This window comes from Lepidochelys kempii, chromosome 21 (assembly GCF_965140265.1).
Source record: "Lepidochelys kempii isolate rLepKem1 chromosome 21, rLepKem1.hap2, whole genome shotgun sequence".
Lineage (NCBI taxonomy): Eukaryota > Metazoa > Chordata > Testudines > Cheloniidae > Lepidochelys > Lepidochelys kempii.
In genome coordinates, this window is record NC_133276.1 from 11,220,973 (window position 1) to 11,244,429 (window position 23,457).

General features: G+C 44.9%; 2 protein-coding genes across 15 annotated transcripts in view; one reads left to right on the forward strand and one right to left on the reverse strand.

Moving 5' to 3' along the window:
* The window catches only part of ANKS1A (ankyrin repeat and sterile alpha motif domain containing 1A), a 155,267-nt gene extending 146,944 nt beyond the window's left edge, over window positions 1-8,323 (forward strand). For 10 of the 12 annotated variants that reach the window (XM_073320116.1, XM_073320119.1, XM_073320118.1 and 7 more), the window contains one exon: window positions 1,259-8,323. In XM_073320116.1, coding sequence (XP_073176217.1) covers window positions 1,259-1,378 — 120 coding nt within the window. In that variant the 3' untranslated portion in view covers window positions 1,379-8,323. The remainder of the gene's footprint in view (window positions 1-1,258) is intronic. The other 2 variants (XR_012155829.1, XM_073320117.1) reach the window with 2 other exon arrangements.
* TCP11 (t-complex 11) lies at window positions 8,084-21,761 on the reverse strand. 3 transcript variants are annotated; one of them, XM_073320129.1, is made up of 10 exons: window positions 21,701-21,761; window positions 21,011-21,153; window positions 17,526-17,658; window positions 15,716-15,836; window positions 14,117-14,337; window positions 12,896-13,032; window positions 11,232-11,452; window positions 10,612-10,796; window positions 10,037-10,200; window positions 8,084-9,327 (listed from the first exon to the last, which is right to left on the reverse strand). In XM_073320129.1, exons 2-10 carry the CDS (start codon window positions 21,141-21,143, stop codon window positions 9,107-9,109), a joined length of 1,536 nt encoding a protein of 511 aa, XP_073176230.1. In that variant the 5' UTR covers window positions 21,144-21,153; window positions 21,701-21,761; the 3' UTR covers window positions 8,084-9,106. The 3 variants fall into 3 exon arrangements, with proteins under 3 accessions (XP_073176230.1, XP_073176229.1, XP_073176231.1); XM_073320128.1 differs by lacking the exon at window positions 21,701-21,761 and adding an exon at window positions 21,464-21,657; XM_073320130.1 differs by lacking the exons at window positions 15,716-15,836; window positions 21,011-21,153; window positions 21,701-21,761 and having other exon boundaries at window positions 17,526-17,585.
* Between the last annotated feature and the right edge of the window lie 1,696 nt (window positions 21,762-23,457).

A 23,457-nucleotide genomic window follows, 5' to 3' on the forward strand; every position in this document is an offset into this window, starting at 1 on the left:
GTAAGTCACTCTGTTTAGGCCGATTTGACACTTCTTAGCCTTAACAGTTAGTCCTGCCTCCCTTATGCACTCGAAGACTTTTTGTAGGTGTTCCAGGTGTTCTGCCCAGGAATCCAAAAACAGTAAGTAATCTAGCTAGATATGCGTTAGATTCTTATTTGTTTAAATGGCTGAGAAAATAAGCTGTGCTAAATGGATATTCCTGTTTTTGTGTCTTTTTGTAACTTAAGGTTTTGCCTAGAGGGATTCTCTATGTTTTGAATCTAATTACCCTGTAAAGTATTTACCATCCTGATTTTACAGAGGTGATTCTTTTTTACTTTTTCTTCTATTAAAATTCTTCTTTTAAGAAACTGAATGCTTTTTTCATTGTTCTTAAGATCCAAGGGTTTGGGTCTGTGGTCACCTATGCAAATTGGTGAGGATTTTTATCAAGCCTTCCCCAGGAAAGGGGGTGTAAAGGTAAGGGAGGATTTTGGGGGGAAAGACGTTTCCAAACGGGCTCTTTCCTAATAATAATAATACCGGTTAAACGTTTGGTGGTAGCAGCGAAAGTCCAAGGGCAAAGGGTAAAATAATTTGTACCTTGGGGAAGTTTTAACCTAAGCTGGTAAAAGTAAGCTTAGGAGGTTTTCATGCAGGTCCCCATGTCTGTACCCTAGCGTTGAGAGTGGGGAAGGAACCTTGACATGGTGGCAGAGGTGGGATTTTAAAGGTGTTTACCCTTCCCTTTATATTTGAGAGCCCCACTAACACAGAACATGCTGCTTCTGAGCCCGTTAACATCACTATCACACTGGAAGATCAGGAGGCTGAGGGAAGGAAGAGCTGTCCTTTTGGCCAGGGGAGCAAATCAGATAAAAGGAGAAATCTACCTGCAGGAGCTGGGTCCCCACCCTGGAGGATCATCTGCTTTCTTGTTACTTGTGAAACTAGGCAGGCTGGCCCAGTCAATAAATACTTAGATGGCCCCAAGCCACAAAGAACTCTGAGTGGATTGGCTCAGGGCCTGGGGTAGTATAGTACAGTACAGATGTTTCTGATTTTAGCCTGAAGTCCTGGCCAAATCTGATCAGGGTTCCTTGCCAGTCTCAGCGTAGGAGCTGCTTCCCTCTGTTTTGTTTGTATGATTGTATGTTGGTAGCTTAGGGGTGCCCCTCATTCTCGCTGAATGCTCTTTGAATGTCTCCAGCTCTGACCTGACTCTCTCCAGGTGAGCAAGTTGCTTATTGTACTCTTTCCCTCCACTATTTTCCAGCTGGAGCCACCTGAAGTGGACCAAGACTCCCAGTCTCATGCCAGTGTCTCCTGGGTTGTTGAACCCAAACAGGATTCTAAGAGGACCCTCAGCACTAAGTATGAGACCACTATCTTCTAAAAAAGCAACCCTGTGTCCACCTAGTCTAACCGTGCCTTTGCGATCTGATCTGTCTGCTGTTCTAAACTCCCTCTCCCTCCAGCTGCTGGCACTGAGCTCCACCTCTAGGGGCTACACCATCAGAGGCAGCAGCACTAGGATACTGTAGACTAAACAGCTTTTGTATCTGATCACTACTGAACACTGTGAATTCTCCTTACTCGGAAACAAGGGTAACATGCGGAGAGAATGACCTGTTAGATACTTGTGAGGTGGGAGATGCAGAGGGTTGGAAGCTGCAAGAGTCTGAGATGTGGATCCGGGAAGCCGCCTGCCATTTCACGTTTTTCCCCTTGCTGCGGCACTGAATCTCTGGGGGCGACATGACACTCCCTGGGCCTTTTTGTATTTAATGTTCTTATCCTTGGACTGCTGTAGACCTCTTGTCTCTGAGGTGCGCACACTCACTCGTTCTAGATTCTGTACTGAGCCACAGCTGTATACTGTTTCAGCGAACTGTTACCCCTCTTTTTACCTGTCATCTGAACCGACACTAACCAGAGTGATGCTGTCTGCAAATAACCCATTCACTAGATTTCCTCGCATGGATCTTGTGTGCAATCTCTTCCCCCCACCCCACCCCGAAGTTCAGAGTTGCAAACCTGATTGCACAGCTAACGTGAGAGCCAGTCTGGGCCGCTTACACAGCGGTTGCTCTCACTGTGCACGTTGACCCTTCTTAGAGATCAGGGTTGGTATATATAGGAAACGCCTGGCAGCAGCTTCTCAGCTGCCCCACTGAAGTCATTGTGTGGGTTTCATCCTGTCTTGTCAGATTTGATGCAGGGCCCTTCTGTTCAAACCGACCAAACTGCTTGAGAGCTACCAGCTTGGTTCTCCCTTTTAGAACTATACATGGGTTAAGCTTTTAAAGGCACATGTGACTAATCCTGTACTGGGTGTGGGACGGGGACTGGACTATTTGTTGTCTGGCCAAAGCAGACTGGGGAGCTGGGAACTTTGCTCTGTTCAGCAGGTTTCCTGCATGTTAACTTTGATCCCATTTCTCCCTTGGGCAGGAAGAAAGTACAAGTCTTCTGCAGATCACAAGGCTATTAAATGCTGTGCAATGACGGCTAGAGTGATCTTGAAACATCTGCCGCTTCCCCATCCCTTGGCAATTACCCTTAGGGAGGGCCCTAGGTGCCTGGGTACCCTATGTGCAGACACCTCCCCCTTTCCGTTCACCTCATTTCCTTGTCTGCAAAGTTTTGAGCCCATGGTTGGCTAGATAGATCTGTCTACGGCTGCTACTTTAGTTCCTAAATGTGACTCAGACCCCTTACAACTGAAACCACAGAGCACGTGCTGCTGTGCAGGCCGAGCAGAGCTGGGACCTCGTTTGGAGGGTGGTCTCTGTGCCATAAAGCAGTTTGTTAGCCAGTGACCATGCGGATACAAATACAGTAGAGCCTCAGAGTTATGAACACCAGAATTAGAAACTGACCAGTCAACCACACACCTCATTTGGAACCGGAAATATGCCATCAGGCAGCAGCAGAGACACACACACAAGTAAATGCAGTATAGTACTGTCTTAAACGTAAACTACTACAAAAATGAAGGGAAAGTTTTTAAAAACAATTGACAAGGTAAGGAAAGGTTTCAGAGTAACAGCCGTGTTAGTCTGTATTCGCAAAAAGAAAAGGAGGACTTGTGGCACCTTTAGAGACTAACCAATTTATTTGAGCATTGGTTAGCCTCTAAGGTAAGGAAACTGTTTCTATGCTTGTTTCATTTAAATTACGATGGTTAAAAGCAGCATTTTTCTTCTGCACTGTAAAGTTTCAAAGCGGAGTTAAGTTGAGTGTTCAGCTGTAAATTTTTGAAAGAACAACCAGCATGTTTTGTTCAAAGTTCAACATTTCAGCATTACGGACAATCTCCTTTCCTGAGGCATGTGTAACTCTGAGGTTCTGCTCTATTCTCCTGAGGTGCCCTGGTGAATTCCTGACTAGGCTGTGCTTATGGCCAGCCCTGATTAAAGTGGGCCAAATGTATAAGGCTCATTGATAGCATGAAACTGAGGAGGAAGGATGGTCCAGTGATTAAACAGACTGAGGAGTCGGAACTCCTGGTTCTGTCACTGACTTGCTGTGTGACCATGTCCCTTAGCCTCAGTTTCCCCCTTTATCAAATGGGGATAATATCTCCCTCCCTCACAGAGGTGATGTGAGGCTTAATCAGTTTGCAAAGCAATTTGAGAGCCTCTAAGGAAAGGCACTATGTGACTAGCACGTAGTAGTCGTCCTATGACAACAACCCACTATGCTCCGCTTCACTCACTCTCCTGCCACGTGAAATACCAGTCTCACAAGAAGGGAGGTTGCACCTTGGATTCTGACCAGCATTCTAAAGTCAGACTGAAAACCACCTGCTCCTTTCTATGGGAGCACCTGGCTGTGTGGGACAGTAGGGGTTAGTACACCAGCCTTTCAGCTGTCACACTGGACAAAGATCACAAATGTGTCTGATCCTAGTCTAATTCCAAGCATACCAACATCATTTATTTTGCACCATTAGCAGAATCCACTCATAGGAGAATCAGCAGTGGGGGAGTTGCAGGTGACAATCAAGGTGTGGTCGGAAGAGAGCTGTGAAGGAAGCTGGACAGCTACTACCCACACTATTCTTGCCTCTGCTTTGTGATGGTCCATCATGAACAGTTTAAAACCCACATCTTCTCCTCCCCAAATGTCCATCTCTAGACGCACCCAGTGTGTCCATACTGGCTCTTGAATCTTAAGCAAACCCCATTTACTGATGCAACCTGGATTGTCCAGAACAGAAAGTAGGTCTATAAGAGTTTTCTTCAAATGTCATAATCTCTGCAGCAACCAACCACCCCAAATGTGGTAATTCAGCCTGGATCCTCACTTGTTGTGTATTAGAACCAATAAGGATCACTTTTTAATGGGCTATTGATTTTGCATCAGTCTTTTCTTTCCCTTTCTCCCCTCCAGCCCAGTAATTATACTAGAATCTTGTGTTTCAAAATCTTTATCTAGCTCCTTCCTCGGAGCAAGTCTGACCTCCCAGTCCTCAGGGCCATGGCCTAACAAGGCAAACAGAGTTCAGAAATAACAACCTGGTTAGTAAGTATCCAAGTAAGGAGGGTAGGAAGATATTTTGTAAAGCACAAAGAATAAAAACCTCAGTCTTGTAGGTAGATTTAACATGTCATGCACCCCTGACCCCCATGGTAAGGGATTACAGATGCTTAGGCAAAAGAATCCTTAACTAGAGAAATACTACAGTGAATGCCCAGAACACTGCAGTGTTCCTGTTACCTGTAGTGGTTTGGGCACTTGCTGTAGAATACGGCGGTATTTTTACGGGCTGCTGCGTATTGTTTGGCAAGCTGTGAACGGCGCCCTGAAACCTCTTTTCAGTCGTTCAGAGGAGATGTTCAATGAGGAATGCAAGTGGTGGTGTGCTTTTATGTCTAAGAGTTTATCATCAGTTACAGCTACCCACATACAGATCCGATTTTTGGAGGGGCTGAGCCCTTGCAACTGCCAGTGTCTTTCGTGGGTTCTCAGCGCCCCTTTTTTTTAAAAAAAAAAAGGGTTAGTTGTGCATGTGCCTTTTTAATGCTGACCTCTGACCCTTGGTGGGATCCCAGCAGCCCTATCTGAACAGAGGGCTTGTGCTGTGCAGCTGTAGCTCTCACCAGTTTGTGGCTCTATTATTTCTCACTGCTTGGTCACACACCCCTCTGTCCCCTCCCTTCCCCCCCCCCCCCCCCAGCATTGGTTTGAACGTGACTCATGAAATTATTCATTGCATTTTTTCCTTTCTGTTAACGTTGTCCCCTGTTCTGTTTGCCTCTGGAAAGCTGATATGCAGGCAGCTGTGTGCTACCATGGAAATGTAGTAACGGGGCAGAGACCTAAGAAGCAGTGGTACCCCAACAGGATGAAGATCTCCACCCGGCACTGGTGTCTGCCTCTCTGAATATGTTCATGACTGCCGAGTAAGGGCTTCCACAATTGAGGGGGGAAAAGGGATCCCAGCAACCAGCTGACAAAAGCAGCTACGCATTTCTAGCAAAGGAGATTTGAGACTTCTGAGCTCAAGGGAGTGATACCTTATTTTCTAGTCTGTTGCAACAAATGTTTTTTTAAGAGATTTTTTTTCTTTTTACATGCAATGATACGAAACAAAAGAAATCCACAACTTAAATGTAGCATGTTGCAATTTTTTGGGTTGGAACAACCCTTAGTAAATTAAGATTCCACGGTACTGTCCTGTCCTACAAAGAGTACGGTAAAAAGTCTTAGCAATGGCGGTAGTGTGTGTATGTCTAATGGTACTTTAATTCACCTCGGTTCTTGGTGAGCAGGAGAAAACAATTCCAAGGTTTTGGCAATAGTTTTGTTCCAGATTCTGAAACTCAGCTGCATGGATTTTCATACACTTTTCTTTCAAGCCACTCCAAGCCTAAATGGGAGATGGATATAATTTAAGGAAAACTGTCTGCAAAGGGGTTACAATCCTAGTGATGATTGCTGGGTATCACCCATGGTACGAAGCCTGCTTTCACTAGAGAACTGGTGCATTGCAATACTTGATGTTTTGATGGTAAGGAGGACACAATTAGATTCCTTTCCATTAGTTTATCACACTGAATAACTGGAGAGTTTGCTCCTTTGTATACCCTCTCTTGCATCTGCCATGTTTTTTAAATGCAGTTATGTGCTACCGGGTTGGGTTTTTAAAGTCTGGTTGTGATTTAACACTTCTTTGATACTAGCTCATTATTGAATTACCATTAGTGTAACAGTATTTCAGAATATGAACCAACAAGGAGTTGTATTCTGGGCATTACACTGAAACAGTCCATACCTGATGATAAATTCAATCAGTCTAAGGGTGGTTGGTCCCGAGCAGTCTCACATTCTTAAACAGAACACAATCTTGAAGGTGCTTTGTAATTACGCTTCATTTAAACTACCTGAGTATTTAATGGTGGCTTTGGCTGTGACAGTTGTGTGACCTGTTTTCCAGTGCCCTGACCATCAGGACCTTGTTGGAAGGAGAGATGGTAAAATGGGCATGACTTGGTTCTTGAGATGTAAAAACAGGGGACACCATGCCATTGCTTTGGTCTCAGGCAGGTGTGATGGTTTGGTGGTGCCCTGCTGCTTAGTAGAACTTTGTGTCCTAACTATTTGTTTTTAACTCCAGTTGCTGCTGTATCTGTCAGGATTTAATTTAGTCTCATTCCAGTTGATGGTGAGTGCTGAGAGAAACAAACAATCCCCAGGGCCTAGACCTGTCAATGATTAGTGAGCGGGAAAACAAGCTGTTTTTTAAAATGAGTGAATTTTAGGAAACTTAACATTCCTTCTTATGCCTATGTTGCAGTTCATACTGATGTAAGTGTAAATATTTGGTGTGTTAGCAATAAGTCTGTTTGCAGAGACTGAACCCCTGCTTTGGAGGAGGGATAGCTCTCTGTTGGATGCAGGAGCTTTGGAGGTTGGCTGGCAGTAAAAGTAGTGATGAAGACTCTAATCTTGCTGTTGTCTCCAGTGACTCAGCAACCCCCTTTGCTGTTCTCTTGCTAGGTGTTTGTTTTCTCCTTGACACAGAATACGTATCGCAGAGGAGCTGAGCTTTAGTAGCGTATGTTTTCAAGGTACTTGCCTGGTAGGGCTCTCCTCCTAGACCCCAGCCTATATTTTCAGGAGTTCAGGTGGTTCCCAATCTCTTAGTACTTCGCCATTTGTGCACTGTTCAGGCTCTTGTGTTCCTACAGGGATTCACAGTATCTGGAGGAAAGTGTCCTAAATTTTGGGTTCTGAATGTGATTAATTTTCAAAGTTCTGAGCTAGTTCTGTTACCAACCTGTGATCCACTTCCTTCCCTTTTTCAAAGGATAGACAGTATTCTAGAGCAATCTCCCTTTGTATTGGGTATGGGTCCAGGCTGAGAACTCTAGACAGACACTAATATTAATAGCTGAATTGTCGTCTTAAAATGAGGGTGCAGTCATTTAATGTATTCAGCTTCAAACTGCTGTATCCTATTCTATTCTGTACCTGTTTTAAAAAAAAAATGGTAATCTCGGCTGTTCAGTTTTGCCTTTTAAATTTAGAAGAAAGTTGGTATTTGGATATCTGAGGCACCCCCCCATTCCCCTTGCAGAAAAAAGGTATTTGGGTGTGTTTCGAGGGGAAGCTGAGCTGCACCACTGCCCTTTGTGAGGCTGCTGCAATGTACAGAGCAGACACCAAATGGTATCCTTGAGCAACTCCATTTCTTGAGCTGTGAAACTGACCTGGACTCAGCTATATTAACACTCCCTCATTCCAGAGTTCAGCTATCTGGCAGCAGGCATTTCTGTGGTTTCCCTTATGCTTACATCAGTTGAGTGCAGTAGGATTTTTCGTTTTATAACAAGCTCTCCGTTTGCAACTCCATGCTCCTTTTTAGATCCTACATTGGCATATTTAGAGGTACCTGTACAACCAGAAGCCAATTTGATGTGCTTGAAATGAGAGCTAACTCAAATTTTTGTCTTTTGAAAAATAACCTGAGATTTCCCCAACATGGCAGAGAACAGTCAACTTCAGTTTGCAATGTAGACCTTTTTGCTAATTGTGATGTATGGCAGTGGGACTGATTTGTAATAAAAATGTTATTTAATCTGTCTCTGTATTTTGATACTTGAATTTTCTTTTATTTTCCTGTATATACAATTGTTAATCTGCTTGAATTTGTCTGAATTTTCAACATCTTGTGGTACCAAACATAACCAATCTGTGCAACAACATAGACTGACCTCACTACAACAAGGCGAGATTGTAAATATTTCTGGGCTTCCAGTGGTCGTTTTGTTGTTTTTCATAACTGTACAATTTAGAACAGACTGAATTAATAAATAAACTCAGACACTCACCTTTGCTTTGTTTACTGTGATGTAGATAGTGTGGAAGTCTTTAATTTTCATTTTTAAATTTTGAATTTGGTCAAGGAATAAGTAGCGGCTGGTGCCTGGAACCAAAATGGCTGTTCTTGCAGATGGATAAAATATTTCCCTTGTTTAACCAAAACAAGTTCAGTTTGCTGCTCCAGGCCAATGGGAGCTGCAATCAGTGGAGGCAGGTAAACAAGTTTGGGAACCACTGCCTTAGGGGATTAAAAACCTGAGCTAGTGTAGATGGCCCATATGAAGTAAGTCAGATTTTAAAGTTAACACTGAAGAGTATATCAGTTACATTAGAAACTAAGCTCTGTCATTTTTAACACAAAGGATCTTAATCAAATCCCCTATCCTCAGCTGAGACTAATAGGTGTCTGGAAAGCAGGCTAAAACCACTTAATGCCCATGCAGGAAAAATCAGGGTTCAAATTCACAGGATACATTACAGTATTATGAAATCCATCTTGCCATATTTATTCAATGTTTCACTGCCCCTCCAAGTAATGAGACCAACTAATGGCAGGTATGGGAAAAGAGAGCAATTTTTGTTTTTTAGTTGAAAGGTTTATTCAGACAAATGGGGAATTGGCAGTTGATATTTATGTAATTGTCACCAGCTGCAGAAGTGCTTTGGATGCTGCTGCTGCCCCCCAGAACAGGACAGCTGTTTCCTTGGCTGCAACAGACTTCACAAGCCAAAGCATGATTCTGAAAACTGAGTCCTCTGTCCCCAGTGCATGTGGTTCTTTCTGTGAGGGTTAGAAAGAATCTATTCCTGCTTCTGGCTCCGGGAAAACTTTTTTTAGAATTCCCAGGTAGTAGGGTCCATACACCTGCCTGTTGTGATGAATCATGCTGCCAAACCTGTGGCCAACTTCCAGCAGTTCTTCCTGAATTGGAAGAAGGCCTTTTGGGAGACTGCGAGAGTTCTGGGCACTCGGAGACAGATGAAGGCTGAGAAATGAATGAATCCGCTGCTCTGTAGGTACAAAAAGAGAGGGTGTGACAAGAGCAGTCAGTCACTAAGGGAAGAGTGAACACATGACTGAGACCCTATCAGCTCAGCAACAGCTCTGAAGAGAAATCATTCTAGTATAAAAAAATTCAAGTGTGTAGCAGATGTCAGAACACAACATGGAATTTAAGATTAGTGCTGTTGCAGTTATTGCATTTAAGCACAATCAGTGGGGAAAGACTTCAGACTTAATTTGAAATATCTTGGTAATTTACATATTACAGTGGGGGGCTAGTGGATAGAGCACTGAACTGAGACTCAGTTGCAGAGCCAGCAATTGAATGCAGGTCTCCTAACTCACTGTGCCTCAGTTTCTCCATCTGTAAAAGAGGGATGACCCCACTTTTGTAAAGTGCTTTGAGATGGGGTGTACTGGCATATAGAGTATTTCACTGCTTGATTGTTATTGTTTGACTTCTGGAGAAGGAGTGAGGATCTCAATCTAGGGCCATTAGGTACCCAACCTTGTGGCAGTCTGAGCAAAGAGGCCAAAGACTGACCTTCACACTCACATCTAGCATCAGGTGCACCTTGCATGGTGGTTGCCTATGCATGACCAGTCCTGGGAAAGGACTTCACTCTAAGGCCCAGCATAGATTGCAGATAAAGATGTAGGGTGGCCTCATTTTTAAAGTAAAAAGCCAGCACATTAGGCATTTATTCAGGGACTCACCAATTACGCTCCGCACTGCATTGTCCTCCTCTGCAATGCTCCTTATCTGGCCTTTAAGGGAAGCAGATTTGTCATCTGTGAAAGCAGGGTAACCCAGTTGCAAGAGACACTCACTAACTTCCTGGTGCACATGATTGCTGATGTCCAGTAAAGCTTCTTGAAACCTAAATCACAGAGGCATGTTCTATATTCTTGAGCTGCTCCTCACCTTTGCTTTACAGCAGGGAGAGGGTCGAACAGCTAGGAAATTCCCTCCACAAACTTGTAGCCAGGATCATCATGATGGCAACATAAGGCAGACAACCAGCCCTACTCATTTGGTGTCCCCTGAACTAAGCTGCCCTAGTGCTTGTTACTGTGATCAGAATGATCAGTATCACCAGTTCCCCATTAACTAGTGAGTCACCAGTTCTAGGGGACTAGTTCCCAGCTGGAAACTCCTCCCCCAGCCAGAAGCCCTGGCCCTTATTTGGATTTTAACTCTCCTCTGAGTTCCAGAGCGGATTCCTGCAGCTCTTCTCATTCCCAACCAGCACCTGTTTCCCTCTGGAAAAGATAATGGTAAAGCAACCAACCTTGTGTGAGGGAGCCCTTCCAAGAGGGCCTTTGTTACCCGTTTCAGCCTATCTACAAACCCAGGCGAGCTGAACAAGGCACTTCCACACACACTGCTGGACACCAGCAGGACTGCAGCTATGATTGTTAGCTGATTCACTTGCAACTGTACCTCCTGCAGCCGGGCTTTGTCCATCAACAGAGTCTGCAAAGAAAGATTAAATCCCCTTGTGAGCATGGGGAGAGCTGTGCTCACCAAGCAGGGGGCTTCTTAAGCTGGAGAATTGCAACTGCCCTTCCTTTTCTGTATAGATAAGGAGAGAGGTCTCCCCTATAGAGAAGGGTGTGAACCACTGATCAAACTGATCCCAGAAGCAGGAAAGGCCTTATGTTTTGCAGGGGACCCAGCCTAACAGAAGAGGGGAAATAAGCCACAAGCTAGCAGCTTTCACTGCCAAAAAGGGATAGGGAATCCAGCAGAGAGCTATGGTCTCCCCTTGCAGTCCTGTTGCCTAGCCCAGAGACAAAGCTGGCTCCTGCTGTAGAGGTTGCATAGGATTCAGGGCCCAAGCACCTCTTTATTTTGCTTGTACTTTAGGCCAGTTCTAACTGCCATGTCAAAGGGGCAGAGCAGTCCTACCTCAGGGTAGTTCTCTGTGCCTGGCTCCCAGTGGAGTAGATTCATGTATCCCTGGTTTAACACAGACACGGGACTTGGTATAGCTGAGCTCCTGCTGCCAGCCCCCAGTGAAAGTGGAACAGGTGATCCATGGACCTCAGGATGGGATGGGGATGACAGAGAAGATGCAGAGACTTCTGCTGCTGCTTTGTGTAACCACTCAGTTGTATGATCCAGGCTGTCTGGAATAGGATTATGGAGAGAGGTTTGCAGGAAAAATCAGACCGAGCAAGTTGAATGGTGAAGGAACTGTTTTCACTCACTGTACTACACTACACTCTACTCTGAAGAGACAGTATGTCTCGTGCTGGCCCCTGGTACTTTAGAAGTGACTGACACCTGTTGAAGCTTCGGAGTCAGGCTCATTCTCATAGGACACAGCCATGTCATTGTCAGGACAGCGATGTTGGCCCAGTAGCAGTGGAACTGAAGAGAGGCATGTTCAGGGCTGGTCTCAGCCAAGTTTTATAATGTGCAGAGGGCTGGGAACTATTACAGCACATATGGTGAAACACCTCTAACAAAACCAGACCAGCTCTGCTGCAAGCCAGCAAATCTGGTACAGGGAGCAGTAAAATGTTGCTCTTTGTCTGGGATAGCTTGGCTTTGATTTAAGCATCCACAAAAACCTTCTAGAATGCTCTGCCAAGGGTGACTACAGGTCTGTTTAACATTTTGCCCTTTCCTCTGAGGCTCTCAAAGCCTTTTATACACTTTAATGAAATCTCACAACATCCCCTGCCATGGCTATTTTCTCTATTTTATGCAGGAAGAAACTGAAGTAGATTAAATATCTTGCTCTCTTTTACAAGGCAAGTCTGTGAGCAAGTTGGGACTAGAACCCTGGTGTCCTGACTTCTGGGTAGTGCTCTAACTACCAATCCATCCCCTAGTTAGAAGCACATCTCCTTAAATTAACATTTGACAGTTTTGTCTTTCCATCTTGTTACTAATACAAATTTGCATGGAAGACCTTAACAGCTCTGTTTCTATCTGCTGCTCCTGTTTACCCTGCACCTGAAGCTAGTATCTGCTACCAGCAGAATGTCTGCACCATTGGCTGATGTCAAACTGAAGACCAGTTTCAGGTGGGAAAGAAAGTAACCGGAGATGAACTAAGCAGCAGATAATCCTATTTGTGTACATTATTCCACAGTAGTAAAGAGAGGAAAATAACCAATGTCCCATTAACAGAAATACTTGCTTTAAAATTAATGCTTAAAATTGTATGTGCACACTTTAAATGCGTGAGTAAGCTGTTAGGAAGACTGGTTTCTCCATAGGGCTGCTACAGCACAGCCATCTGACACAAGCCTCCCTACACCACACACTCCATGTGCCAAGAGACCCTTGCCAAGGATAAGCTCATGCTCTAAACCCACCAACCCTTGACTCCTCTGCTGAATCTGTCCCCTTGTGGGTGAGGTCTGTCTATCATGGAAAATGATATCCCTGCAGCCCCAGAGTAAGATCCCTTTCCCACCTGCTGTACTCTGGGAATATTAATGCACTTTGGACCTATGTCGCCTTGTGTTGGTGCTCAGTATTCTCAATCCTTCTATAAGTATTCTTGATGATGACCCAGCACACCCCTGCACCTTCTCTTTCCTTCCCCACACACTCACTGGGCAGCTTGGCAAGGAGCTCCTGGAATTTCTTCTGCTCATATTGGACAGAGTGATCCTGCAGGTGGGGCCGGAGGCTCTGGATGGTAAAATTCACCATGTCCATTTTCATCAGGTCTAGCACCCGGACAATCTCCCTGGGGTGAATAAGAGGACAAAAGGAAAAAAGTATCACTGCAAGTGGCTCACTGAAGTCAGATTGCCCCAGCTACCTAGAGGCAAGTTTCACCAATGTCGAGTTAGCCACAGAGACCCAGTCTTCAGTGCTGGGCATTCCAAGTGCAGGGGGAGTCAGTACTCACGTTCTGAACTCACTAGCAGCCCAATCCAGCCCCACACACTACCCAGTGGCTTCCTTTTCATGCAGCAGGGACTCTTTAAAAATCTGGTTTTTGTGCTGGGGAATGGTACCACATTGCATGCCCCCGAGACCATCTTACTTAGCCTCAGAACTAGTACAATAGGGGACGTGTAAGCTACTTCAGTTTTCCTCCATGCTGTCTCTACCCTGATCTAGAGACCACCAGAAGGGTCAGAAGAGACCATGACCTCCCACAACAGCTATGTTCCACCAAAACAATGAAATTATCCAGCAGTGGGATAGGCTTATGAGTACAGAAGACAGGACATGGACCCAACCTATGGACTCATTACTGCAAGAAGAAAGATCAGTGGGCTCACTGCACAACTAAATGCAAAGTCCATTGCTGAGACTTAGGTTCTTCAGTCTCTCTCTCTCACACAGATAATTAGTCATTTCTCCTTCACAGCATGAAGGGAAAGAAACTACTACTTTTAAATAGCTGGGAGGCACTCAGATGATCTCGTGATAAGGCCATGTAAGAACCTAGATAAACAGAAGAGAAATCAGGCACTATAGTTCATTCCCTTCTGGTATGACTGTCATGGATGGGTTGGAGGGGTAGTGGTGTTATTCAGTGCCAGTTAGGATGGAAGTTTTTGTGAGAGGGACATATGTCCCCTACGAACCAGACTGAGCCTCAAGTTCATTTCACACTAGATTTTCCATTCCCCTGAACCATTTAATCCAATTTTCATTATTCAGAAACTCAAACTACCAGCAATGACAAGCTGAGGCTAGGTGTATCAGGAGTCCAGATGTGATATGATTATTGGGCAGGAGGCAGTAGATTTCCCTGCCACAACATATCACTGATTGAGGATATGCTGGTTTATGGGAGGCCCACCTGTGTCACTCACCTGAGCAGCTGAACTGGGTCTTTCACACCCTGTAGTCTCTGCACTTCCTCATCTCGGACAGGTGCACACAGCATCGCCATTGTACCTAGAATGTACGTGGTGAGATTGGGGACGTCCAGAGCCCCATGCTCAGCCTCCTGTCTGATCAGCTCCATATCCAGGGCTTCTTCAATCTGGTTCCGCAGTCGGCTGTGCCGTGGCAGCAACAGCGACAGTATGGTCTGCCCCAAGGAGAAAGTCAAAGAGAGAAGAGTCTGTTTTTGTTCAAACCTAGGAACCCTGCAGCTCACCAGGAGCTGCACAGCAAGAATCAAAGGCTGGCCTTATAGGAATGAGGACTCAGGTGACTACTAAGCACATTGAAACTTAGGGGCCCCCCCTAGTAGCTATAAGGGAATGTTTGTTCCTAATTGCTCCCTTAAGGGGTGTACACAGAAGATGCTATATGACCATATATCAGCCCCTAAATAATGTGTGGTCCCTATTCTTTCCTTTATAGCAGGGATAGTTTTTAGTGCCCTGCGGGATGGCTTTCTGGGAAGGCAGCTGCCTCTCAGGACTATAAAAGGGGAGAGGTATGGGCCAGGTCAGGCAAGTATGTTAGATGCTGCTGTGGGGCTCTGCAGATAGGTATGGCTGTTAGTTTTAAACACTTAGCTCCTGTTCTAATATGTTGTGTGCATTAAAGACAGATGCTTATATGACTAGCCTTGGAAAGGGATTTCTTCATACATAAACTTGAGGAGTTTATAGATAGTAAAGACTATATGCACAGCAGGGCACAGTCACTGTTGGCCTAGGGAGGATTTTTAGGCCAAGGCATTTTCTCACTTTACTTCGTATGTCTCTCTTTCAGCCTTCTTTATTTAAGAAGCCTTGTAACAACAAGTAAGGTTTTAATAAAATCAAACCCATCTAATTAATTTTTAATTCAGGAAGTATGTGTTCCGTCTACAATCCTATTAACAGATATCTTCTACCTTTCTTAGAGCCTAAATCTGCTGTACTGAAGAGAGGGTTTGGGTCCACTAAGAAGGAATGATGGGGTTCAGTTGCAAGTTTAAGGGAGAAGAGGTCGCCAAGTATTAAGGAATACAGCTATCCTTGGGGCAGGAACAGAGAATGTAAAAAAAGAGGAATACGTGATAGTTGTCCTACCACCTGTGAGCTAGCCTTCTGCTGTCTGGTGAAAACCAGTGGGTTCAATACTAATGAGACTGAAGAGGACCAAGACACTAGCCATCCTTAAGCAGACTGTGGATCGGCTCCTGCTCAAGAAACCACTGCATCAGTGTAGCACAGAGATTTAAGTAATATCTATGATCAATTATGTCCATACTGATTCTTACACCTGAAAGGTATGAGAACCCGTGGAGCCATGTAGTTGATTTGTGTGTGGGACCCTGGGTCCAGGGGACAGTCTTACAGACAGGATCTAGAAGGTTGGGCCTAGTATTTACTCTTCCTCGCTGTGAATTCCACTCTCTCATGCTTCGGGTCTAATGTGTGGCCACAAGGCAAGGCAAGGCAAGGCTTAGATGTACATCACTAACAGAGGCCTAGCTCTAAGCTGGCTGTCCTATCTCACGAACTGCTCACCTCTTTAATTTCCCGTAGCAGTTGGATCACATGCGTGTAGTCTGGTGGACTAGTAGAGAGCTGTTCTTTTAGACTGTCCCAGAAAGCTTTGTGCAATGTCTTCTTCACTCGGCTTTCCAAGCTGAGTGGGGAGGGGGAACAAGTAACTATTATTAACATTCAGCCATCTCACACCTATCATTATGGAGGGGCCATGCCCCCACTTGGACTTCTCTGCATTTGCTTTGAACTTTTATTCTCATGTTGGAAGCAACATGCCTCACCACTCCCCCTCCTATGGGAACCTCTATCAACCTACATTCCATAGTTCTCCCAAATATGGTTCCTACCCAGCCATCTCTTTTCACCAAAACCAAACATACTTTGGCCTTGTCTACACTGGGGTTGGTGTGTAAGGTATGTGTAGCTACACACCACAGTGGAAAGCAGGCTATGTCCATACTGTTCCATAGCTGCATGTGCCAATAAAAGGCTGAGGTAGCAGGGAAAAGTTCTGGCAAGGAGGAGCTGCCAGAGTCTTTCCCTGCAGAAGGGAAAGGCTCCAGCAACGGGACACTGAGCAGCACTGTCTCACTGTGCACAGAGCCATGTAGGTAGGGTACATAACTAGGGCCCTACCAATTTTACAGCCATGAAAAACACATCACAGACAGTGAAATAAACCCTACTCTGTGAAATCTGATCTCCCCCTGCTGCTAAGAGCACCCCAGTGAGGGGGCTCCTAGCTCCCGCTGGCCTGGGGAGCAGAAAGACTTCCATCCCCTACACAGCTGCTCTTGGGTGGAGTTCAGACCCACCTCCACCTCTGGAAACCTCCTGCGGCTGCAGAAAGCTCCACAGTTGCTGCCTTCAGAGTCCAGCTCTGAAAGCAGCACAGAAGTGAGGGTTGCAATCCCATGATCCTCCCAAAACAGGTTTGTGACGACCCCCCACCCTTCCCTTCAAAAAATACCATTTTGGGTTGGGACCCACACAGTTATAACACTGAAATTTCAGATTTAAACATCTGAAAAGGTGAAATTTACCAATTTTCAAATCCTATATCTGTGAAATTAACCATAATGAAATGTGAATTTAGTAGGGCCTAAGAACTCAGGCATGTATTTACTCATCTAAGCAGCACTTCACCCTCTACACTGCTATTTATACCCATGCTAGCTGTGCATGCAGTGTGTACACTCTACACATGTATGTAAGTGTAGACAAACCTTAGTCTTACTTTTCTACCACTTAGCAATAGTTCAGAGGCAGCCCACCCTGCTTCAGAAGAATGTGACGTTTAGCCAACCTGCAATAGATGCAGATAACTCCCTTCAGATCCCCCAACCACTACTCTTATCCTCAGAGAAGATCGACAAGACCATACAATATTCGCAAGATACCTTTCTACAGAGCCTCTTTTTGTACAGCACCAGGAAGGATTAAGGTTAAGGCATTCAGATAGGACTCAGGAAGTTTGCAGCTACAATGCGGATTGCTGAGAGAAGATCTTTGCTAAAGATTTTACATCTCTGTTACTTTGATTAATACTTAAGAAAAGGTCACTGTCTACACCTCTGAAATCTCTGAGTGCTCCATTAAATTCAAAGATGACCAGACTTGGCATTCATCATAGTTCCAAGGGAAAAATAAACTTGAAAAAAACATGTCATATAGCACCAGTCCCCCACCCCTGCCCCCAAAACCCACTTTCTTTTCCTTTGTAGTTTCCACATACTTTCAACAGCCATATCCCTCCAAATCCTCCCCTCCCAGCCATATAATCTGCAACCTCAGGTAAGAGGAAAAAACAAAGAGGAGTGTAGCAAACCTGTTTGGTGAGAAGTTGATCTCTTGCAATCTGAAGTCACGGTTCACCACAATCTCATGTGCAATGGTCATTCTGGAAACCTCTTGTGCTGTTTCTAGTAGTTCTGCCATGGAAAGAACTTGTGGAGGGCTGGCTGCAGAAAGGAAATTAATGAGACCTAGTTCTTTATCATGATCAACTACAGTCTTAGATGGAACATTTAATAAATCTAAAAGGTTTTACAAAATTTAATATGGAAATGTAAAATGAATGAAAACCTGTGTATGTAGGATGAGGTTAAAACATTCCCCTCAGAATACGAGAAACAACATTATGCTCCCAGCTGAAGAAGAAATGCTGACCCCGACAAAAGTAAAACTGATCACTTTGGTTTCTGTGTCTAAACAATGGAAGATTAAATTTCATTAATGGTCAAAAGCAAGAGCCCAATCCTCTCCCAGTGAAATCATTGGCTAAACTTCCATTCGCTTCAATGGAAGCAAGTTTGGGTCTCAAAATCAATTTAAAATATCAATCTGTGGTTACTGGTAACACCAATATATGAAATAATTGTTCAAATTAAAATGGTCTTCAAAAGCAATGTAAGACTGCTCATTGAATGAGCTGAATAAAAATGGATTGTATAAAAGACTTATCAGTTCATACTTGGTTCTATTACTTTTGACATGTTCTCATACCTAGGCTTTAACCTCCTAATGATCTCCAGAATAATTATGCAACTACTTAATGTCTCTCTACCTTGTTCTGTTTTTAAAGTGAACAGTGAAATGAGTACAAGTCTTATAAGTTATTTTAATAGCATCCTTTCCAGTGTAAAGATACCAGGAAGACGTATTCTGAAGAAGAATTTCACATTTTTACCATTTTAAGACTAAATAAGTTAGGTAAAAAGGAATTAGCTCTCTTCCTCTCAAGTATGTGCAATATAGACCTCCCAACGCATGACAGATGCATTTTTCAGACAGAGTAACTGAGACTCAAAGAAGCTAAGTGCCTGAACACAAAACAGAGTCAGTGGCAGAGCCGGAAATAAAACTCATGTCTCCTGACTCCCTAGGTATGTGTAATCTCCTAGACATGTTTGGAAATATTAGCTGATGAACTACTGATTTTATACTGCAACAATCATTTCAGAATCTCATGGAAATCATCAGTTGTGGGACTATTATCTATGTTTTCTACATTCTGGAGCAACAGGAAAAATTACAGGTGAAACTTACTAATTAAGTTACGGGAGAGAAGTGGGGTGAAAATATGGTGCCATATGGCCTAGCTTAATAGCCATAAAGTGGGAGAACAATTTACAAGTTGCAGAGGACACCAAAGTCAGTACAGAATAGGAATGAGACAGCAGAGAGTCACATGTTGGAATTATAGATTCTAACAGTGCTATAGGCTTGCCTTCATATCCTCCTCTTGGGTGACTCACCCTCTTGTTATTTTTGAAACCTTAGCCCCCATTCTGCAGTCTGATCTGTGTATGTAGACCACTTAAGCCTGAAATCAATAAGGCTCTGCAAAGGCACAAGGGTCTGCCTCTGTGGAACAGATTCAAGCGAGTGGTTTAGGATTGTAAGCACTTTGGGATAGGAAGGATTTATTATATGTCTGTACAGGGTGCTTAGCTCCATGCCCTCCCCTTAATCTGGTTGTGGTCTCTAGGGCTATGATACTACAAATCAGGACTAATTAATGGAGTTAATTAATCTTGTAACTATTTTACGTGCCAAGGAAACCCAGAGTTTGAAAAAGATGCTCATTTATGCTATAGTTTAAGTCTAAAATAATGAGAGAACTTAGAGATAACTAGATAACCCATGCCAATGAAGCCTGTATCTGATATACTTTCATTATGGAAGCATCTATCATCCATATACTGGATAACATCATTTATGTGTGTGAGTGGAAATAACTTAGCCTAGAAAGTTCTTGACCAGCAAGTGGAAAAATGGATCAGGACACTAGCAGTTACATATGAAAGATCAATACAGGATAATTTAGAAAGCTGGGTGTAGAGAACCTTCCTCAGCAAGGCAGAGAAACAGAACAATTGCTAAATGAGTTTGAATTGATTATCCCACACCAAAGCAAGATGAAGGAAATAGTATATACCATAACGGGTGTAGAAGAGGGTATGGTAAAATGACATGTCCCCTCTCTGAACAGATTACAATCTAAATTAGAGAAGAGGGTTGTGTGAAGAAGGGATAATAGCACGTTGTATGTTATGGAATGTCAGTCATATAAAGCCCAGTCCTGCAAAGAATCATATATATATTTGCATTCTTACTGGCCTGAGTAAGACAGTGGGACTATACCTGCATATGAAGTCCCTAGCTAGCTTAAATCTTTGTTGGATAAAAACTACTAAAGACCTCTGTGCTACAGGAAGGGAACATTTGAATTTTTTTCTGATTTTAGTTCCACTGAACTGTGTAACGGAATTTACTGATCTTTTAGACAGGTGGAATTCTTAAGCTGCACCACTGTTTATCTAAGTTGATGCATATACAGAAAATGATGTATAAGCTCTCCCGAAGTTACAATTCAACTCATGTGAGAAAAAATTCAAGCTGTGAATTGACTAAAAGCCAGATTCATAGTTTTGATGAGCCCCTCTTTCCTTTCATACCAGATAAATCCACCTCTTTTTGTATCATGTGAAATAAGAGCGACATCTAGTGACCATTGAAAAACATCACCTGTCATTTATTGAAAGCTGTACAAGACAGAGGATGTTATCCCGGCCCCAGAGTTCACAGTTCAGACACACTACAATTGAGAGTCACAGTGCAGTAAAGATTGTACTGAATTTTGACTAACTTAAAAAAAAAAATCACTTCATGGCAGAAAATGAAAGAGGTTTAGTAGAAACATGCTTTAAAGAAGCCTCTCAAGGAACAGATAAGGCACTTTAGGGCATGAAGTGAGAGGAATATTTGGTACAGCTGATGGGAAGTGTAAGACTTTGATCTGGGGTGATCTTTGCAAAAAATTGCGATGTCTATTCTCCAACAAGGTTAATAGTGGGATGGGATGTGGAGCCTAGGATTCCACGTCACCAAGTTAAGAACATTAGCAGAACAGTTAAAGATGTGTACGTTTTCTGCCCCGTAGCACCACTTCAGCACATTACAGTACTGTGCATGATGCCCAGTCATAACATTATTAAACACAGAAAAAGAGCCACTGCAGAATTTAGCCTAAAAACAGGTCAGCAATGGTTCAAGCTGCCAAGAGCAGTTGTATAGCCTCCACATCGGAGGCAGAGACTGGACATCTCTCAACCCTGGTTTAGTAAAAATCAACCCTGCCTGGAAGCAGTGGGATGGCATGAGCCCACTACAGGTCCCTTCCAAACCCAAGGGCTCTCTTTCAAAGCTCTCCGCAAATCCCTGTCATCCCTGGTTAAACCACTGTTTGCACTGAACCGTGTGAGGACGGTAGAGACCAGACTTTTCTAGCATAACCGGAGGCGGACGTACACGCTGGCAGCCGTGGTGGGCAGAGGCTGGGCACATCCCCATCATGGCTCTCCTGGGCCTGCCTCGCTCTCCTGGGCCTACAGGGCATGCTCTCTGGGTCACTGCGGGGTGCCTTCTCTCCGGGGTTAGGCATCTTGTTCCTCCTGCAGGTCGGGAGGAGACAGAGGGTTAGAAAGGCCGGGAGCAGAGACGGCGTCAACCCAGGCCCCACAGGCCCCAGCCGGCCACGCTTCTAGTCAAGGGAGGGGGCCGTGAAATGAATCAGGCTGGGCCCGCGGGGGGGGAGCCAGGCCCAGGGGGGAGCCCGGGCACGAGGCGGGGGGAGGCGGCGGGAGAAAGACACCGAGGCAGGTGGGGGGCGGGGCGGAGGAAGACCCCGGGGCGGGGGGGGAGCCGTTCAACGGCCCCGGGCCTCAGCGGGGGCCAGCGAGGGGCGGAGAAGCGGCCCCTCACCTTCCCCGGAGGGTCTGGCCGGCGGTGAAGGGCCGGGGCCGGTCGGTGGTGAAGGGCCGCGGCCAGGGCCAGGGCCAGGCCTGGCCCGGTCGGTGGTGACGAGACAGGGGGCTTCCCGGCCGCTCTCGAGCCCCCTCACGGAACCACTGCTGCCGTTGCTTCAGTGAGCGCCCGCTCCCAGCTTCAAACTGGGCCGAACCAACTGCCAGCGCGTGAGGGGGGGGGAAGAGGCTCTACCTCTGTACACCCGTGGGGGCTGCAGACGGTTCTCAGGGAGACTCCTCCCCGTCAGGGCGCCGACAAAACCTAAGCCACCGTGTTCTACTGCTTCGGGATCCCTCTCTGAATGAGATTTTATAATCCGCCCACCCCCGCTTCTCTGTGATAAATGGGCTGCTCCGCATCGTGAACCATAACACGCTCTTTTGAGGACTGAACTAACCCCAGAGAAATAGGGATGGGCCCACCACACAAACTCGCCTCCATTTAAAAGCCACCTAGAGGAGCCAGCTCCCATGCTAAGAGATAAAGCATGAATTACCCTTGGCTTCTGGCGAGACAGTTATTCCAGCACTACGCTCCCGTTGGAACTATTTTTTCCTTATAAAATTATATTCCCCCTCCTCTAACCAAATGAAATGCTCCAAAGAGTGGCTCAGCCCACTGGTTTACTTGGACTCTACCATCCAATAAATGAGGAGGTAGACAGGTGAAGGGACTAGTCAACTAGAGCAAAAGCGGGGGGTAATCCCTAGAAATTTATCGATCGAGTTGAATGATCCTTTGAGGATTTATTTATTGTAGGGCTCTTCTATATTTATAGACGCCTTCATAGTAATTTATTTTAAATAGTGCCTGGTAGGATCCCCTCCTCCTCTGACTGGATGGACCATGCAGATTGATGTAGGTTGGCAGCACGTGTAGTTGTTCACATCCCAGAAGGTGTTATGACCTTAGGGGAGGCATGGGGCCAGCTGCAAAGTAAGTCAGGCATGTAGTAAGCAGAGCACTGCTGGCTGGCAAAGGGGGGCCTCAGGGGAGTTAGGACACTTGCCTTCTGTTCCCACCATTGGAGGTTTCTAGGAGAGCTAGGAATCCTGGGGTTCTGGTTCTTGTGAAAAGTGGAGGTGGGGTGACTTGTACATAGAGTGGTTCAGAACTATAGTAATAAGCATGTTAGAAACCTATAGGAGGATATAAGATTTTTAAATTATTATTTACTTATTTATAGGGTAGTAGTGCCTGGGAGCCCCAGTCATGAACCAGGATGACAAGTGTTGTACAAGCAGAGTGAGAAAGATGGTCCTTGCCCTGAAGAGCCTGCGATCAAAGTAAATCCTTTTTCTTTTCTTTTGAAGAAGAGGGGTGGGGGAGGAAGAAAGGTGCACAGATTTGTCCATGGTTTACAGGAGAGGAACAATTTTGTTAATTTATGTTGGTGCCTGCATTTTCTTGCCTTTTCTTTCCAAACTATATTTATTGTGACTGTTTAAGCAATATCCTGATCTCTGAGCAGTTTATAAAACTCAGTACAAACTATTCCATACAAAAATTAAAACTGTACTGCACAGGTAAGCAATATGAAAACTAACCTCCATAACAACTACACAACTTTGTCCTGGTCCCATCAATCTGCTTGGTCCCCGCACCCTAAGAAAAATGGGTGGGTTTTGCCACAGGCCTAAAGGTTAACAAATCTGCATCCTACTGGACCAAAGGGCGAGCAGGTATCAGGTGACATCAGTGCTAGAAGACAGGGCTGTATCAATCTCATTTCTGCTTTGAGATGTATGCTGTTGGCTCAGATCTTCTCTGGATATTCAGAGTGTTGATTCTGTAGTCCAGAGATCTCGGAAGCTCCTTTCCTGGACCTTTAGCCTCTGACGTCTCTCTGATGAATCTCCCCTCACGGGCTCTGCAAGTCTTTCCTTTAGGATAGAGCCCTTTGGTGAAGCACTTCAGGGTGCCAGGCTGCCTGTGAGATGGAAATCAGG

What these genes read in the sequence shown, in the direction of transcription:
- TCP11 (XM_073320129.1), bottom strand. Translation starts at nt 21,143, where the DNA reads ATGCCTAACCCCGGAGAGAAGGCACCCCGCAGTGACCCAGAGAGCATG. An exon ending in CCCACCACGGCTGCCAGCGT is followed by an intron (nt 17,659 to 21,010) that starts GTACGTCCGCCT and finishes TCCTTTCTGCAG; the next exon opens with CCAGCCCTCCACAAGTTCTT. An exon ending in GCACAGAGAACTACCCTGAG is followed by an intron (nt 10,797 to 11,231) that starts GTAGGACTGCTC and finishes CTTTCTTTGCAG; the next exon opens with ACTCTGTTGATGGACAAAGC.